This window comes from Ananas comosus, linkage group 24 (genome assembly GCF_001540865.1).
Source record: "Ananas comosus cultivar F153 linkage group 24, ASM154086v1, whole genome shotgun sequence".
In the NCBI taxonomy this organism is placed as follows: domain Eukaryota; kingdom Viridiplantae; phylum Streptophyta; class Magnoliopsida; order Poales; family Bromeliaceae; genus Ananas; species Ananas comosus.
Window position 1 is genome coordinate 454550 of NC_033644.1, and position 20103 is coordinate 474652.

The 20103-nt window shown below is 36.8% G+C and overlaps 2 protein-coding genes across 3 annotated transcripts; both read left to right on the forward strand.

Moving 5' to 3' along the window:
- On the forward strand, positions 411-6633 carry LOC109728732 (protein SCAI). 2 transcript variants are annotated; one of them, XM_020259237.1, is made up of 10 exons: positions 411-1177; positions 1269-1680; positions 2521-2727; positions 2840-3058; positions 3361-3427; positions 3544-3702; positions 4233-4324; positions 4741-4935; positions 5029-5165; positions 5714-6633. In XM_020259237.1, the coding sequence occupies exons 1-10, from the start codon at positions 1062-1064 to the stop codon at positions 5955-5957; spliced, it is 1848 nt and encodes a 615-aa protein (XP_020114826.1). In that variant the 5' UTR covers positions 411-1061; the 3' UTR covers positions 5958-6633. The 2 variants fall into 2 exon arrangements, with proteins under 2 accessions (XP_020114826.1, XP_020114827.1); XM_020259238.1 differs by having other exon boundaries at positions 415-1177; positions 4741-4929.
- LOC109728625 (pyrophosphate--fructose 6-phosphate 1-phosphotransferase subunit alpha-like) lies at positions 10038-18302 on the forward strand. The gene is made up of 19 exons (XM_020259088.1): positions 10038-10163; positions 12101-12279; positions 12606-12718; positions 13129-13203; positions 13371-13484; positions 13575-13642; positions 14039-14122; positions 14350-14403; positions 14599-14679; positions 14767-14860; positions 15494-15567; positions 15723-15833; positions 15963-16007; positions 16084-16140; positions 16279-16383; positions 16467-16583; positions 16775-16878; positions 17329-17494; positions 17955-18302. Exons 1-19 carry the CDS (start codon positions 10098-10100, stop codon positions 18075-18077), a joined length of 1830 nt encoding a protein of 609 aa, XP_020114677.1. The 5' UTR covers positions 10038-10097; the 3' UTR covers positions 18078-18302.

Consider the following 20103-nt stretch of genomic DNA (forward strand, 5'->3'; position numbering starts at 1 on the left):
GGCCCAACTGCAGCAGTTGGTACTGCAACCAAATTGGTCGCAGTTGGTACTGCAACCAAATTGGTCGTAGTACCAACTGCAGCAGTTGAGCCGGAGTCGGCTTACCCATTAAAAAAATAAACAAAGTGTGATTTTTTTTTTTTTTCATACGTTTCTTTTTTTATTTTTTTTTTCCAAAAATACATATTCATGAAATCTTGTAAGATTTAGTAATATCTTTTAGGGTCAATAAATTTTTTTCATTCGTTTCTTACTTTTCAGTCTGCTAGTTTAATAATATCTTAATTTTTATTTTGACCAAATTTATAATATATTTATATTTAAAATTTATTAAATTCATATATAATTTTATATTATATAAATTATATATAGATATAAAAGTCTTAATTAATAATTAAAACATAATTACGTTATGCTCAAAAGAGGCAATTTCACCTTTTTATCAAAAAATTGACAGAATTTACAAATATGAATTTCAACTGCAGACTACCAAATAGAAGAAATGTAACTGCAGCAGTTGCAACTGTATAAAGTCAAACAGACTAGGTATAGTTATGACTATAGTATTTACAACTGCATATACTTTTAAGTACAATGTTTTTACAACTACATCCAACCAAACGGCCCCTAAAACGTACAAACACAGTATTCATGGATCTCGATTGTGACTCAACCCATTCAGTCTCACGCAAATTCGAACATGACTCGGCCAGCCTCATGTCATTTCAAATATGACTCGGCTAGCTTGATCTCTCGCCAAGCTACAGGGTAGAATGCTGATCCATTTAAATCATCAAATATCTGTATTTCCCAACCAAAATCGATGCCGTTGCGGTTAAACAAATTCTTCAAACCCGATACCCGAAATCCGAAACCCGATACCCGATGCCTTTCACTCTCGTCGACCTCCTCCTCCTCCTCGTCTTCGTGTTCCTCTTTCTCTTCTTCTCCACCCCCCTACTCTTTTCCTCTTTTCCCCTTCTCCACCCCAAAACCCTAGCGTCCTCCTCCTCCTCCTCCTCCTCCTCCTCTCTCGCGTCCTCTCCACCCCTTCCTCGTCCATGGCGCAGAGCAACAACAGCGCCATCCCCATCACCGAGCAGTTCTGGTCCCTCGTCGACAAGGCCGATCGCCGCTTCTCCCGCGTCCGCGATCGCCCCTCCCACGACCGCAATCGGTAAGCCCTAACCCCCTACCTCCCCCAAACCTCTCACCCCGAACCCTAATTCGCATCCTCTTCTTCTTCTTCTTCTCCTTCTTCGATTCAGGGACGACGGGGACTTCCACAAGGCGTTCAAGCTCTACACGCGGCTATGGAAGATGCAGCAGGAGCACCGCGCGGCGCTCACCGATGCCGGGATGCGGCGGTGGGAGGTGGGCGAGATCGCGTCCCGCATCGCCCAGCTCTACTACGGCCAGTACCGCCGCACCAGCGACTCCTCCTACCTCGCCGAGGCCTTCGTCTTCTACGAGGCCGTCCTCGACCGCGAGTACCTCCGCGACGCCCCCTCCGCCCCCTCCGCCGCCGCCGCCGCCGCCGAGGTCGCCCTCGCGCACAAGCAGCTCCGCCTACTCGTAAGGTTCCTCAACGTTTCGCTCATCCTCGGGCGCCGCGAGATGGTCTTGCGGCTCGCATCGCTCCTCCGGATCGTCCTCGAGGAGCACAGGCGAGGTTTTCAGGTATACATCTGTTTGTCTCTTTGTACATTGTTGTTTATTTCTATATCTGCTCTACATAATTCAGCTTGAGTTGTTTGATATGATTATAGTTTCATAGTATTAGTACTTCTTTGTTCTCACATGCTGCACCGAAGTATTGCGGAATCTTATGGCAACTCTTTTATATATATGTAAAATTGAGTTACTGGTTTGATTTGTATTCATGTTCCTTATCATATCCAAGTTGTAGCTGCATTCCTTTAGTGTTTGATTCATATCATATTCATACCCTAACCATTTAATATGCGTTTCGTTGCACATTCCTATCTGTATCTATATTGAGATTGATGGTATTGAATTGTGGTGTCCGTTTAATATATCTATGCCTTGTAGAAGTGTATTGAGCATTATTTGATCTGTTGTCACCTCTACTCAAGGCTGGTGTGTAAGGAACAATGCAGCTTCCATGCTCAAGATAGGAGAGAGAATTTTTAAAAATTTGAAAGATAACTTCAAAGACATCTTACATTATGTATAGTATCTAAATTGGCAAGTTCTAAATGACCAGTGTGTGACAAACAGTTGCAAAATTGCCTTTCGTTAATAAAAAATGCTTTTTTTTTTTTCTTTCTTTCTTTTAAATGCAGAATCATTTAAAATGGAAATTTCATGTTGTCATTCTATATACTTCTAGGAACTTCATTCTGATTATGCCTTAATTAGTGGAAACTATAGATGACATTGTAGTCAGTAGGGAGCATCTTGAAACCATCAGATTGGTCAGTTTTGTTTCATGTGTCAGTAATGCTAACTTTGAATGGTTAATGCAATAATATTCTTAGTTTTGAGTCATCATTGTAGGAAACAGAGTATAAAGAGTGGAAACATGTGGTTCAAGAAGTTGTGAGATTTCTTAAAGCTGATACACCGTTTATGAACATGAGGCCCTTAAGGTATAGCTTTGCCTTTGATCCCCCCCCAGACACGCTTCCAAGTGTGGTGCCTGGCGGCACAAAGAGAAGTCTAGCACTGCGTGATGCAGTCCTGTGCAGCTACTACCACAACGAGGTAAATTATAAATTTTCTACTTGTCCTGGTTTGTACTTCGGTCTATGCTGCTCGAGCAATTGATAAAATCTGGTGTAGGTAATGTTTTTCTTTATATGTATGATACTCACAGGTAAAGATTGGAGAGCTTACACTAGATACTTTCAGAATGCTGCAGTGTCTAGAGTGGGACCCATGTGGGATGTTCTCACTGAAGAGTGGAGCTGATGGTACCCATAGTGGAATGGGGCTTAATAGTCACAATCTACTACAGGATATACGGGATCCTTCTTTGCCGCTAAATCCACGAAAATTGATACTGTATCGTCCATCTATCACCCATTTCCTTATGGTCAGTCTTCTAGCATGCCATTTAAATTACGAGTTAAATTTCTATTGTATTTCTTCAAATTCAACAAGATATCACAATGATACAGCGCACTGTCTTGAAATGTATATATTATCTAGTGACATGATGTTTTAATAGTCTGCTGCTGTTTTAATGGCATTCTGCTATCTGAAACAGTTTAATGTTTTGTTGGAGTCGTGATTTTGGATTTTTTTTTTCCCCTTTTGTTTTTGTTTTTGTTTTTTTTAATGTTAGAGATGGTTATCTTTTATTTTCCCTGAAGTACGTTATGCTTTTGAATTCAGGTCCTTGCGACGATGTGCGAAGAGTTGCCTCATGATGGGATCTTGTTAATATATCTTTCAGCTGCAGGTTGGCATTATTGATTCTTCTTGTTTATTCTGTTGTTAGCATACTGTCCTACATAATTCAATATTGCCACAAATATCTTGCATGGAAGGGTGGATTGAATCTTGCTGTGATTCCAGATACTGCAGAGAAGATCACAGGGAGCTTTAGGAAACTCGATATATCCTCTCCAAGCAACTCGCCAGTTAATAGCCCTCCTGAATCCTCTTCCCCCATAACAGGGTCCCAGAAAATAAACAATGAACTTCACTTATGGCTGGGTTCTCATGGGAGTGAAGGTACTTGTTCTGATGCTGAAACATGTATATGTTGTGATGAACCCAGAAATATCTGTTTGCCGTATCTGTTGGTGATTGAGGTTGCTTGTACATAAGTCTATAATGTAGAAAAACCTTCGGAATCAATTACTTTTATTGCAAATTGTCTTTTTCAGTATTATATATATATATCTGCATTAAATCCCCTCAATCTGAAGACCTTTAGGAACTTAAACTCCAATTCCATTTTCCATCCAGGAACATTAAGAAAATATTGAAATATGATTCAAAACGCACATTGCGCCCATTTTAATAATTTCTGCCACATTTGCATATTTTCTAACTGTTCTTGCACAAGAGATGTGATTGATAGAGGTTAAGTGCTAAAGATCTAACCATTGAGGGGCTTAAATTTAAGTTCTTATTTTTCAAAGGGTCAGAGTACAAATAACAATATTTTCATGGGTTTTTTTCCGTATTTTAGTCCATACATAATTTGTTAGTGGTCTTCTTTCTTTAGTGGTGGGTTCTAAATTTGACGATATTTCCAGGTTCAAAGTATATTTATCCTTGCGATTTGGTACCATTTACAAGAAGACCTCTGTTTCTGGTGATTGACAGTAAATGCAGCCACGCATTCAAGGCAGGTTTTCTAATTCTTGTTTGGTCCTAATCATAATTTTTGGAGCATCAAATTAGTCGCTCATTTCCTTCGATATTGTTTCAGACATGTATATCTACTTTAAGTTGTTTTTAAACAGTTTAGCTGACCATGCTCTATGTGAATTTCATCATGTTTTTGGCATTTCACATATTTCTGTTGTGCTCATTAAAACACAAAAGAAAGGAGAAAACACAAAGTTTTATATTTAGACATCCTATATCAGATTTTCTGTAAACAAAATGATAACTTGCACTCCCCTTGTTTGTTTCCGTACAGCATATTATGTGATGTCGGGTTGCTTTCTAAATTGAACTTGATGTTTGTAACTGTAGATATTTGATACATGTAGTTCACATGTTTAGTGTATTACGTGTAAAGATATGTGAATTCTGCAGGCTATAAATGGGTCAGAGAAGGGAGAGACAGCAGCTATGCTTCTTTCCCCAATCTCTCGACCTCCGACAGCTGCGGCTGGCGATGATTCTTCTCGCTCCCAAAATGGTAGCCAATTCACAATGTTCCTCACAGCACCGTTGCAAGCTTTCTGCTTCTTGATTGGAATTTCGGGCACAAATATCGACAAGGTCTTTGTGCGTCCGTACCTTGTTCTCTTCTGTTTAATTTCTTTTATCATTATCTTCTTCCAGAAGCGTATCTGTAATTTCTGGTGGCAAATGTTACAGGAGAAATATGTTGCGGCTGAGAAGCTACTCTCATTATCCCTGAAGGAATGGGAAACGACTTTGGTGGCATCCGACGCTCTCCATCCGGTCTGGATTCAAGCATTGGGTGATCCCTTTTTAAGGCGATTCATCCTCAGGTTATATCTGAACCTATTTAATGGAAAAGGTGAAAATGTATGGAGACATAAGGGGTCTCCATACATTCTTACCAACAAAAAATTGGTAGAAAAGAAAGTTAGATACCTGATTTATTCTTCTTTTCCATGCTTAGATATCGCATCTGAAGCTTCGTTACTTGTTCTTCTACCCTGTATATTGTAACCTTTTCTTTTAAATGTGTCGCATGTAACCTTAATGAACTAAATGCCTATCTGTGTAAAACATGGGTAATTCTCATTGGAGTTTCTAATTTTCCAGGCAGTTTTCATGCTGAGCTTGTTAGCTCTAGAACTTGATGGAAACTCCTGTTTTCAAAACCATGCTTTTCCCTGTTTATCTGTACCAAATACTTAGCTGTAATCACTGCATGGTGTAATGCCAATAAGTAGTGATCGGATCAGAAAAAAAAAAATAATAATAAAAACCTGTATTTTCTTTGCATGCCTTAAGATTTTCTTTTACATGGTTCAATTCATTAATCTGGTTGGTGTTATGTGTTAACCTATTTGGTTTTTCTCATTTGCAGATTTATATTTTGTCGAGCTTCTCTTGCGCTGTTTAAACTGACAAACGGCGAGGAGGAATTCCTTCCTGGCTGCACCCCTCAATTACCCGAATCCCTTGATCCAGATGCCGCTCTCTCCCAATCTTGTATCCTGCGGCTCGCCAACTTCTTCAACGCCGCCGACCAGTTTGCTTTCACCGAAGGAATCGCACGATCGTCTGAGTCAGATGCTGATTTGATTACTGAGGCTTCGGATGTCCGCTAACCGCATTTCTCAGGACCCAATTGAATGCCGAGAATATCAGATATATCTCGGGCGGATGTGAATATCCTGTTGATATTCTTATTTATTCACGGTAAATTCTTTAACTGCTGTTGTGATTTGCCAAAGGTACTCTGATTCTTTGCTCAGTTATAGGGAATCAAATTCCTGTGTGTGTGAAATGTAAAACGGAGAGCTTGGTCGAAAGTACGAAACTCGCAGGAGAGCGTCGAAGAAGTAGAAAGGGTACAAACGCCTCCGTTTACAGAACATGGGACGGTTACGGTGATCGACTTGCCTTGGTTCTCCAGTAACTTTGATCTGATTGTAAATCTCCATCCAAAGCTCAACAAGTTGCAGTTTACAACAACGCGAACTATCAATTTGATCTCATCGGCGGCGATCCGGTTTGAATTTTCCCTATACGTAGCTAGCTACTATGTGATGGGACATATCTTTATAAGATTTTAATAGCACTATAGTTTATACCTTAGGCAGTGATTTGTATAATCTGATATAGTTCTTAGTTGAGTTTCCTACTCTACGGTAGTGTTAACTGCACCATTGGTATTCAACCTTTATCTGAATTTTCGTTGTGATTCCTTACTCTTTTTTTTTTGTTTCCGATTAAGTTTCTAATCTTTATTATTTGTTGCAGTGAAGTTCCCAGTTTGTGAAATTGCTGTGTCAATACCAATTAATATTTGTCATGCAAATGCGTAGTTTTGAATGGATATACGGTTTTGTATTTCGTCTACAATTTACAATTTACTGAAGAGAAAAAGTGGGAGGAAAAAAGAAAAATTCTTCTGCTTTAAGATTCGCGCCGCAAACAAGGCTCTAAATTAAGCGGACGGTAGATCGGCAAACGGGGCAAGTGGGCCGGGCCTTGAGCCAGGGGTCGATGCACCCGGGGTGGAACACGTGGCCGCAGACCCTCAAAACCCTAACGCCGTCGCCCGCTCCCAACGCCGTCAAGCAAACGGCGCACTCCTCCCCCAAACCCTCCCCCCTCGCGGCGCCTCCGTACGCCGCCACCGGAAACATCGCCTCCAACGCCGCCGCGTCGATCCCCTGCGCCGCCGCCGACGCCGACGCCGACGCCGATCGGCGGAGGCGGAGGCGGAGGAGGAGGAGGCGGAGGAGGTAGAAGGAGAGGAAGAGGGCGAGGAGGGAGAGGAGAAAGGCAACGGGGAGGAGTATCGGGAGCGGCGGCGGCGGCGGCGGAGGTGGGTGGTGGTGGTGGTGGTGGGGACGGGGCATCGGAGGAGAGCTAGGGTTCCGGCGACGGGGATGTGGTCGCTTCTCATGGGTATGGTGGCTTCTTAGCTCCTCTTCTTCTTCTTCTTCTTCTTCTTCTTCTTGGTGCCCTGCCCTTATTGTGTTCGATGTTATGCTTATCTGAGTTTTTTCGGGTTTATTCGGTGTTTTCGGTTTATTTTCCGTTGTTTTTCGCTCTTTTTTGGACTTTTTTGGGTTTTTGGGTTAATTGCACCATTGGACATTGATCTCAATTATTTACCTTATTTTTTTTTTTTATAATAATAATCCCCATTCCCCAACCTTCTTTTTCATATCCACATCCTTAGCTGTTAAATTACATAAAACTATAGTTATTCTTCAAATGCTTAAATTTTGAAAAAATAATATATTTTTTAATACTTATGCTATATACTTTTTCTCATATTTGGGTTCGAGATATTTTAATGTGTTCAAAACTTCGATTTGAATTAAATAGAAAAAAACTAATAATTTTACAAGTCCGACGAAATTCAAACTTAAAATTTTCTCTTCTAATACGATGTTAAAGAATATGTCCCAACCGTTAGTTTTTAAAAGCTTATATTTTTATAATTAGCATTAATTTTTATCCATTTTCCAATTTTGATCCACGATTCTTAAACTGAGTTGTTAGGAATGGAGCAATCTCTTCATTTAAGAGTGTATTTGCTTCGGCGAAAAGCGGAGAAAGGTAAAGTAATTTTCGATTATGAATGCTCACTATGTTATTTGATTCATCGTAACTTTATATTTAGTCGAAATTTATATTTTTCAAAATAATGTAATTGACTTTGGCCTATTCCAAGTTAAAATCAATTACAAAAGAAAAAGAAAAAAAATAATAAAATATTAATTCATATCTATTTCGTACCAAACAATCAGTAAAATTAGAAAATTTTAGTTTTATAACTTTATAAATAAATAGCGAATGAGAAATAATTTTTACATAAATTTTATTCCAATATGGATTTCACCGTTTGGTTCGGGGTTAAGTAAAAATTTGTTATTTCATGGATAGAGTTAAATTCAAGGTTAAGATGGGGTTTGAGTAATTTTGTATTTGGTTGAGAATTGCGTTTAGTTCAGATATAGATAAAATAGTGTTTGGTTGGAGTAGGTGAGATAAGAAAGATAGTGGGTAAAATAATATTTTGTTTGGTTGGAGTAGCGGGGTGGGGTCTAACCCCACCCCACCTCAAATGGGCTATTCCGGAATAGTTCATTTGGAATGGGGTTAGCTAACCTCACCCTCCAAATTAAGTCTTTGGGAATAACTTCAGGTTAAAAGATTATTCCACCTTTTAACCCCGAACCAAACGGGTGCGAGTTTTGAGTGTGACTAGGTTGAACCTGGCCTAGCCTACATGCGAACACTAATTACACTAATTTTTCATCTATAAAAATAGAAAAGTAATAACAATACCAATATAAGGTCTAAGTCTCCACATTAGTGGAACCATCATCATGGTACTAAAAAAGTTTCTTTACACCAACAAGGAAGTTTTACTACAAAGTATGATAAAAAAAAAAAGAAAAAGGAAAAGAACTCAGTGAAATATAAAAGACATTTTCCATGATATTGTAACATTTCAATAATTCCATATTGAATGAAAAATAAATTATGATTGAGTATATAAGAGATATATAAGAGATTTTGAATAATAATANAAAAAAAAAAGAAAAAGGAAAAGAACTCAGTGAAATATATAAAGCACTTTTGAACAAAATAAGTACTTTAGAAATCCCTTAGGGTATGTCTCGTACTATCCGCATCTAACATTTTCCATGATATTGTAACATTTCAATAATTCCATATTGAATGAAAAATAAATTATGATTGAGTATATAAGAGATATATAAGAGATTTTGAATAATAATAATAATAATAATAATAGAGCTTAAGTATTTTGAGCCGGTAGTTTGGTCATAATAAGTTATTCTTATTAATGGATAGGATCGTTACATTTAGTATTGAACTGTTTTAAATGGGGAGAGTCTGTGACATGAGTTTAAGCGTTTTAGGCCGATGGTTTGGGCTCCAATGAGTTAGTTATTATTGTTAGTGGGTCATTACAGATATGAAAACCATTCATGGTGTATAAATACTTTTCGAGTGTCCTCAAATATGCATCGATATAAAATATTGAGAAATACAGATTAAAATGTTCAGATATTCTGAGAATATTATAATACGCAGCTCAAAGATTTTTCTAAATTAATGTTTTAGTCGGTCCACAAAAATTTTCTTTTTTCTTTTTTCATTTTAGCTGAGAAATTATTTATTTATCTATATTTATTATTCATTGTTTTATAATAAAGTCCTGAAATATTTATTTCATAATGTACATAACAGCACCAATAGGTTCTATCCATATTATTCCAAACCACTATTTTACAGTTCCTCTACTTACTTTTCTCTGTGGTAAAAATAAATAAAAGCTCCAAATTAGAGTTTCTGATTATGAGGTTTATAATTTTATTGTACTGATTAAGAGAGCTTCTGCGAATCGTATAATTAATAAAATACAGAACAAAAAAAAATTAATAAAGAATTATTAGCGCAAAAAAAAAGTAATAATAAAATTGGGATGAGAAACCGTCCAATGAGATCCGACCCGATAGCGGATCTAACTATTTCAACCGTTGGTTTGTGGGTCCCACCCCGGGGCTCCAACGGTCGGGGGCACTCTCGGTATTTCGCCCTTTTCTTTTCTACTTTTAAAGCTTCGCTCTTCTTTGTATACATACGTAGCTGCTTCGTAATTACTATTATTATTATTATTATTATTATTATTATTATTATATTACTCTCTACTCCTCATTTTGGTGTTATTATTATTAACTTAACTTAATTAGGAGCTTATGGATTTCTCTGTTCTTCAGAAGCAAAGAAGCCTCTACATTCCCGAGCTCCCTCCCTCTCTTCAGGTCCCTCTCTCTCTCTCTCTCTCTCGAACTACCTAATTTTTAAAAATTTTGATTCTACGGTCCAACCTTTCCATTTGTTTGATTTGAGTCCCCTTTTTCTTTAAAATTTAAGCTAATTATATTTTGCTTAAATGTGTGAAACAATCGTCGTACTCTAAAAGATTAAACATGTAGGGAATGGTGTTTTTCGTGACTTTTTGCAAGGCTTATAACGTGGACTTGAATTAAATAGGAGGAAATTAATAATGTTAGGAGTCTGGCGTGACTCGAACTCACGACCTACTGCTCTGATACCATGTAAAACAATCGTTGTACTCTAAAAGTTTAAGCTGTTAGATAACGGTGTTTATATATTTTTATAATTAACAAAATGAAGGTAAAATTGTATAGAACTTGTCTGAACTATGGGTCATTTTGAATCGACTGCCCAACCTTTCAACTTGTTTGATTTGAGTTAGTTAGCGACACTTCGACTTCAAATTTAAGCTAGTTATTTACTTTAATGAATTAATAGTTACGAGAATTGAATGAAATATATTAAGCCTGTAAAGTTGAATTTCTGAAGTCAAAGTTCCGTCAAATTGAAAGATTGGGCAGCAAAATCAAAATTTTAAAAAGTTGCATAGCCAACTAAAAATGGTCCATATTTTCAGGTAAGTTTTATATGTTTTTAAGTAATATAAATAACTGTTTGTCTCCGAAAGCTTAACTATTTGAATGCACGAACACCTTATTCAGCGTGCCTCTTCAAGAAGCATTTAATATTTGGTAGACGGGAAGTGTGATAAAATGTTTAGAATGGATATCATATTTGGCCTTCAAGTCATTTTGCCAGAATAAGATAAATCATTTTGTAGGTAAGATATGCTATTCTATTGAATCATGGATGCCAAGATATTTCGAGGAACAAAAGTCAAACTCACACCTTCCATATTGGAGAAAATCTTCACACCGAATAAATTATTATTGGATATCTGATTTCGACATCCATACATGGCCCAAGCTGCCAAAGAATGGTGTTTTGAATTAAATAAGAGGAAATTAAATAAGGTTAGGATTCTAGTAAGATTTGAACTCAGACCACTGGCCCTACACCAGGTGAAACTAATGTGAAACAACTGTGTATCTCCAAAAGTTTAAACCACAAAAAAAATTATGTTTTTAACATTTTATATGGTTTTTGATATTTATATTCAACACTCTTTCTTTAACTGTGAGAACTGCAATGCATAATAATAGGAGAGGTAGCCCAACAAATATCTGATGGTAGTTTATGCCAAAAAAGGGCGAATGTAGAAATTGAACCCGAAACCTCTCGAAACTAAGGACGCTGTAGGACTGAATTTGAGAAAGTTTGATATGATAAGAAAATGGTGCAGGAATAGTCATAGATTGGGCATGTGACAAAAAAGAGGAAAATTGCAAACATGAACATGACTAGTATTATGCAAGCAAGATTCTTCCTTCATGTTTATAGTTAATTAACACTCAGTTGTGACTCTGTTGTTGTTTAGATACCTTGTAATTCTCTTTCCTGTTTTATGTTCTTTTGATCTTTTATTTGTTTAAGCAAAATTTGAGTTCCAGACCCCCAGCCTGAAGCATAGCCCGATTACAAATCGCATCTGAAATTTTGAAAAGTTACCATCAACTACATAAACTTTGTACTTGATTCGATCAATCACCCAGCACCAAATTCTGTTAATCTTTTGTAACATTTTTTAATCTCATGAAGCCAAAGTAGATCGAAAGCTTCTGCTTTTGGGTCCTATGAGCTTTTTTCAGCTTCTCACTACAGCGAAAATCTCAATTCAGTTGCATTGCTTTCTCTCAGTGCTACTTTTTCACTTTTCATGGCTCAGTATACATGAAGACGGTAAAAATTGCAGTAATTAAACAGAGTAATTATCCTTAATAACCTCCATGTGATTCCGCAGGGTTCGAATGTTCAAGTCGAGTTTGGCGAGGTCCCAACCGTTGCAGATCAATTGGATGCTCAATCGATTCACCGGTCCTTCCCTCTGACCTATGGCCAACCATTGGTGCACTTTGTAACCTCGCTAAATAAAGCAGGTCATGATACTCATTCTAAGAAAGAACAACGACAACCAATTAGGTACTGAAGTTTCTTCTTCTCCTCTAATTGCATCCTATATTCATTAATTATTAGCATATGATCTACAAAAGTTGTGTATTCCTTTATTTAGAATTGCAGAAAACTCCATTTTTCCTAGATAGTTTGTACAGAGAAATAAGTTGGGCGATGCTAAAATACCATCATGTTTTTTGCTCAATCCATACTCCAAATATCATCGCCTTCTTTTTGTTCTTGTGAGAGATTTGTTCCTTATCTGTTTGCTTTTAGCTGTTTCATTCTAATGGCTTTCTTTGTAACTTTGCTGTGTAATGAAATCGCAACAATGTTATTTTGGTGCTCTCCAGGGTCGGGGTAGTCTTCTGTGGTCGCCAATCTCCGGGTGGACATAATATTATTTGTGGCCTTTATGATGCTATTAAGTCTCACAACCCGATGAGTACCTTGATTGGATTCTGTGGTGCGTGTTAGCAATAATTCACTAATTATTATTGCAGTTGTTTCACTTTATTGACCACTTCAGTAGTTAAAAAAAGTCTTATCCATCGCGAAGATAAATTTTATATTCTCATACATTATATAGTGCTCAAAGATATATTTATGTTGTAATTTGCATGATAAATTAACTTATTTTCTTGTTTAATGTATGAGATATGATGCCCTAATCAGTTACTTGTAATAACTAAACTACATCCATAGTTGGTGTCATAGTATCAGTAAGGATCATGTGGTACGATAGTTTCAAATGATCAAAACCGTGAACCACGAATTGAGACCTGATATAATTTCACACTATGAAAAGTATATATTGTTAGTTGATTGTCATCGCATTTCTTCTTGATAGCTAATTAACTTCTATAATAATAACAGGAGGAACTGAAGGCTTATTTGCACAGAAGACCCTAGAAATTACAGAGGCAATCGTTGCAACTTATCGTAATCAAGGTTCATAATGATCTACTTTTCTTTTGCATCTTCCTTTTTCAGTTTTCGTTCTATAATGTTGACATTTTTGGCCACTTCAATTGATCTATCCCAAAAAAAAAGAGACACATGTATGCGGAAATTAAAAAATCATTTCTTATAGATCACCTCGATTTTGTCATATTTAGGGGGTTATGATATGCTGGGAAGAACAAAAGATCAAATAAGAACAGGGGAGCAAGTGAATGCCGCATTAACTGCATGCAAAGCACTGAAGCTGGATGGACTTGTTATAATTGGAGGTAAATTCTTTTGCTTGGAAAAATTTACGTTGGTAGCAAAATGTTTAGTATGAACTGTGAACATGACTCATTTTCCGATTCCGTGGAAAGGTGTTACTTCGAATACCGATGCGGCTCAGCTAGCAGAGACATTTGCAGAAGCTAAGTGCACAACAAAGGTGCTTAACTCTCCCATTTCTCGACAGTAACTGGTCTCTTACTCCACACATCAAGATTCTTGCGTTTCCCAACTGGAGCTTTTGCAGAAGTGCTTTGAGTATAGTTCTTCGGAGAAGCATGGACAATTTATTCATCAAGATTACTCCCAACAACTTTTCAATTGAAGCTTTTGATTGGAGCCAATTTACATCCTTCCAAACTACTGCAAAAACAATATATTTTCGTTTGCTAAATGCTTTGCTAGCTGCTACTCATCGAAATTAGCGAAGCTCTTTTAGATTCCTGGCCAAAGATGCTCTTTTATTGGTTTGTAAAGCAAAGTATTTCACATCAACCACAACTCATCATATCAAGCCCTGGATGTATCAGAATACTGACAAATCAATCTTTTCTAGGTTGTTGGTGTTCCTGTAACATATTATGGGGACCTAAAGAATCAATTTGTTGAAGCTAATGTTGGATTTGATACAATTTGCAAGGTAAACAATGATCTCACTTCCTTAGAATTTAGCTTAATCTTCTATGGCAAACTACGAAGATAAGCAATATGTTTCATAATGACAGTTAGGTACTGTACTGAATTATGCCAAATTAAGATGAACTTTTTTTTAACAAATTCTTCTGCAATTTTCCACATTTAATTTCTGTTCTGGATTTTTATGGAGGAAGAAGAAGATTCATGCAACATTTGAAATATTTTCTTCAGGTGAATTCTCAACTCATCAGCAATATATGCACTGACGCTCTCTCAGCTGAGAAGGTAATACAATTTATGTGGTGACATTGATCCTGCAATTTCATCAGCTTCTTGATTGAAGAATCTTCCGAGACCTACATAATTATTTGGTTTCTTGCTTTGATTGATCACTGATCCATAGTAATAATGTAGTTGATTTGCTGAAATTAGATCATGTTGCTTTTTTGTTTCTTTTTTTGGTTCTGTTTTACTTCGCAGTATTATTACTTTATTCGGCTCATGGGAAGGAGGGCTTCGCATGTTACATTGGAGTGTGCCCTTCAAGCTCACCCTAATATGGTATCTACATTTCGGAAATAATACGTGGAAGCTTTTTTGTAATCTTTCAGGAAATGCTGACATAGTCTTTGCAAATTACTTAACTAGGTGATCCTCGGCGAGGAGGTTGCTTCTTCAAAGCTTACCCTCTATGATATAACAAAACGGATTTGTGATGCAGTTCAAGACAGAGCTGAACAAGGTGAATTTTCATCTGTCTTGTTTTTCCTTTTCTCTTTCTTTTGCTATATCCAAAAGTTTTGCATTTTACTGGAGATTTCAATCATTGTATGTAATGACCCACCCGCTACCAATAATAACTCGTTGGGCCAAAACCGCTAGTCCAAAATGCTTAAGCCCAGTTATTATTACTAGGGTGGAGTTCTCTTATATACCCAATAACAATCTCATTCCTATTCAATGTGGGACTATTGGAGTGTTATATACTCCCCCTCTTTTTAGGCTCTAACGTTCTCGTCAGCCCTAAACATACATACAGCCCAAGATCACCAAGTGATGTGAGACTTGTCTCGCTAGCCTTGTCATCCTGACCCTGGCTTAGCCTATTACCTTGTCTACTTCATTGATGTGATAATTTTGGATAGTTTTTCTCTCATACTGAAAGATTAAATGCTCTTACATTCTCAAACATTTTGAATCTTTCGTGCATCGGAATTTTACATGCTACTATGTAACATGAAGAGAACATTTTTCAAATGTTGCTCGTTTTCTATCTTTTTGACTTTTTCTCAAAGAATAAAAGATTCGAGCTTAAAGTGGAAAAAGAGTTGAATTGGTTACCGATATCATCACGAACTGCCTCTTATATTCGCAGGCAAAAATCACGGCGTGATTCTCTTACCTGAGGGTCTCATTGAATGTATACCTGAAGTGTATGCCCTTTTGCAGGTGGGCATGTTCTGCCACAACCCTTTTCCTTGGAAAAACATTAATAATAATAACTCATGATTATGAAATATGGAGATTGTTTGTTTTACTTCTTGATACATGTGAAAGAACTCGTGATTTTGGCCTAATGTGAGCTTATCAATTTACTCATTTAGGAAATTCATGTTCTTCTAAAAGATGGTGTTTCGGTCGACAAAATTTCAGCACAGTTATCTCCTTGGGCAGCTGCATTATTTGAGTCGATGCCACCGTTCATAAAGAAGCAGGTATTGTTAATGTTATGTGATTTGAGATAATATTAGTTTGACCAAAATTTATTAAGCTCTTGGTATATTATAAAAGTTCTCGTGTAAATTTTATTTAGAAAGGCTTATGAAAACTTATTTATCCTGCAGCTTCTGCTTTCTCCCGATTCCGATGAATCAGCTCAGCTATCGCAGGTAATACCGGGTGAGAGCTATTCTTCTCGCTGTTTGAATATGCGATAATTGCTATATAACCCCATTCTTTAGACAGATTGAGACAGAGAAACTAATAGCTCAATTGGTGGAAAAGGAAATGGAAGCGCGAACTGTAAGCTACAAATCAGCTGGAGTTCTTATTATCATTATAATTCACAATCAATTTTATGGTTCTTTATGGTGATTTTCCTTACTTTTGACAATATATTCTACTTGGTAAACTTTGCTTAATGAAACTTGGGAATTTCAGAAGAGTGGGGCATACAAAGGAAAAAAGTTTAATGCAATATGCCATTTCTTCGGGTATCAAGCACGAGGATCACTTCCTTCAAAGTTTGATTGCGACTACGCATACGTGAGTGTTTTAATTGATTTTTAACGTTTTTTTTTGGTTCAATCACACAAAAAAGTGTATGTTCACATAATTTGAAAATTCAGGTTCTCGGACATGTTTCTCATCATCTTCTAGCAGCTGGGGTGAATGGTTACATGGCTACAGTGACGAACCTCAAAGACGATGTATCTAAGTGGCAATGCGGCGGCGCGCCATTTACTGTTAGTACTCTTGGCCTCGTACTGTTATCATAATATCAAATCACCTGCTAATAATTGAAAAAGGAATTCTAAAAATTTTGGAGAGTGCTCTCATCCGATTCCAAAAAGAGCAGAGCAAATACTTTCAAGGTAGAAGAAGAAAAATCTAATTTTGCAGTTACTGTTATTATTACTGCTACTACTTTTTGTAGGCTATGATGACTGTAAAGAGGTATCTGCGCGGCCTTGGGTCTTCTGTAATAGGGAAACCGTCAATTCATCCAGTTGCAGTGGACTTAAAGGGAAAGCCATACAAGTAAGAACTTTCCTTTTTCTTCTTTTGTTTTTAGTTTTAAGGGAAATTTGCATCTGCTGTTATCTAATTTGTTCCAAAATTGAAGTCCATAACTTGTTGATTGTTTAGCCTACTGAAACTATTTAAGACCATGAATGTATTTCGATGGCTACTCCGTCTTAAACACTTAATTTTAGTTTTCTATCTCGATTTGGAGCGCCCTTCTCCTTTTGTAGATTTTCCATTTTCGCCACGAATAGAACAGGATAAATGCATGACACTGTCGCTGAAACCCTGAGACTTTTCAAGAGCTGATATCGAGCTTCAACTTTCGCTCAAAAATCGTTGCGATCTCTTGACAATAGCTTCGAACTGTACCAATTTTGAAAGCATTAAAACTGTCAATAAATTTTTTTTTTTCCTGAAAAGTTCATGAAAAACTGAAGTTCTGACCAAATATTTCATTTACAGATTGTTGCTTCGTGATTCGGAAAGATTTTTGATGGATGATCTCTACGCCAATTCCGGACCTATTCAGTATGAAGGGCCAGGTTCAAATAGCAAGAGCATGTGCCTGAGTGTGGAGGACCAGGACTATATGGGGAGAGTCAAGGAGTTGCAAGCTTATATTGACAAGGTATATTAATTTCCGAATGTTTCTACAGTAGAATTTGTTTCCTATGTTCTTTCTTGGGTAAAAATATACAGTAATTCCCGGATAAGAGGCGATTTTGAAAAGATCATCGATTTTATTTCCTTCATTTGCGTGGATTGTTAATTATTTTAGTCAGTTGAATCGGTGTGTCATTAAATTTTGGGATCAAATTTCGAAAGTGCTTGGACATGGGAATCGTGTTATATCCCACTAGACCCACACCTACCAAATCTATTGCCACTCGTGATCTCTTTGATTCGCTAAACCTCCCTCTTCTCTAACATCGCTCTCGTATCTAATCCTATCCAGTCCAATCATAAGACTCAAATATGCTCTGAATTGCGGACATGATTTTGCTGTTCTTGTACTGTTCTTCGGGGGAGACTAAAATCTCACTAAAAAACGGTTTTGGTTTTTTTTTTTTTTTTGGGCCCTATTGCAGGTGAGGAAAATAGTAAAACCTGGTTGTTCACAAGAGGTGTTAAAAGCTGCTTTGAGTTCCATGGCATCTATCATTGAGGTTCTCTCCCTTATGACTCCTGCAACAAAGGACCATGTTGCGTAAATCCATTTACTCATACCCACATCTTCTCCTTAATTCTTTTTTGTTTCCAAGAAAAACTTTCGGAACTTCTCTTTTTTTTTTTTTGGTAAGCTTGGATTGATTCTACTCATTCTTTTCTCTGCTTTTCCTTCTGATTTGTTTTTTTTTTTTTAGTTGAATTTTAGCCTGAAATTTTGTACCAAAAAGCTTATTAATTAGTTGTTCGCGAACTGCATTGACGAGTCATTGGTTCTGTTATTGTTACTATTATTGTCACTGTCATTGTTGTTCAAATACATTGCTATTTATTAACAGCGGCGCAGTAAAATTTTAACAGGTTAACTGCAGTTTTCAGCAAAATTGCAGTTATGGTTCTTTTTCTTTTTCCTTTTTTTATTCCATATTTGTGCCCTCTGGCTAAGTATTTGTTCAAATTCGGTAAATATCTTGGAATCAAAGACCGGAAAAGGCTCCCTCATTCGCTACATTTGTGAAAGGATGGTGTTATTGACAGATCGAAACTTATTGATAGGGAGATTCACTAGACCTACCCTATATTTCACTGATGATTTTGATTGAATTCGACAAAAATTCTCTCCAAATAATTCCGCCCTATGTATGCAAAAAGCAAACTTTATTTATTTTTGAAGTTTCGAGTCTTGTGTATAAGCATGCACTGTGATGGTCCTAAATGTGTGCATGCACAATTAATGATGAACCCATGTGATTTTATGTGTCTATACATTATGATGACCCTATTTGATAATTATTATAGTACTTTTTTTTTTACATCTTTTGAGTTGCAGGATCATGATTCATTGTTGAATCATTAATTCAAGTTGAAAATCATTGTGTATTGTACTTTTTTTTCTTTTTGAGAGAACAGTTTGTGTATTGTACTTCAAATTTTTGTTTTTCACTTCAAATTTGGAAAACTTAAAATCCTTCTCAAGCTAACTACTTGCCAAAGCTTGGTGTGTACATATATATTCTTCTTGGCTTAATTTTTTTTTTTTATTTTTCTTTTTGGCTATGGGGCTTGATATCCCTTTCAACCTTGCTGCTTCTTTGGATGGAATTAATCCTTGATGTGGCATGCATATATGTTGTTGCTTCACTGATAGAAACTGGTTTAGCTTTTGTAAACTAGACACCCAATGAAGATGCTATTCCAAAGCTTTAAAAAGAAGCACTTTAGTGGGAATAGGATCCTATCCATATATTTTCACCATTCCACACACCTTTATTCACTTAATTAGGCTGGTTAGATTCTCTCTAGCTTCTAGCTTCTTCTTAGGAAGAAATACTTAAAGATGAATGGTGCAGCTACCAATTTCAAGCTAGAAATATTCCAAGTGATAGAAACCTTAGATGAGGAGGGTCTTTATTCCCACCAAAAGAGAAGCCCTATATATCAGTGTTACATGTGATTATGTTTGTGAATTTGTTTGTCTCACTTAGGTTCTAACTCACTCGCAATCCAAAAGAATTTGGTATTGGATTCAAGCAAATCAGAACCCTTGTTCCAGCGGGATCGACGTAAAGATCCTTCTGGATAACTCAAATAGTAATCTCGAGAAATTTAAGTGATGCAGATGAAATCACAGAGCATTACATGATTCTTTGGGATTGATTTAAAGATCTTTCTGGATAACTGGAATAATAATGTCACGCCCTGGCACCGCCACTTTGGTTGGTTCGGACACGTATATAGACCATCGAACGAACAAAGTTTTCTATAGTCTCGAGAAACTCAAGTGATACAGATGAAATGACAGAGCATCGATGTAAAATAATCACTAACATACATGAGATTTTTTTGTTCCCCTAAAAGGAGCGAGAGACAAGGAGGTAGCATACATAAGCATATATAGTAACATACACTCGAGAAGTTAAACCAACCCCTACAATATCATTTGTGGGTTTTATCACTCTCCAAAACATATGATCTTCTAGAAAAAGAAGAGGTATATGCTTGTATAACAATTGGCATAATAAAGTGCCCATGAAAAAGAAGTGATGGTACATTACAAATGGTGCAGATAAG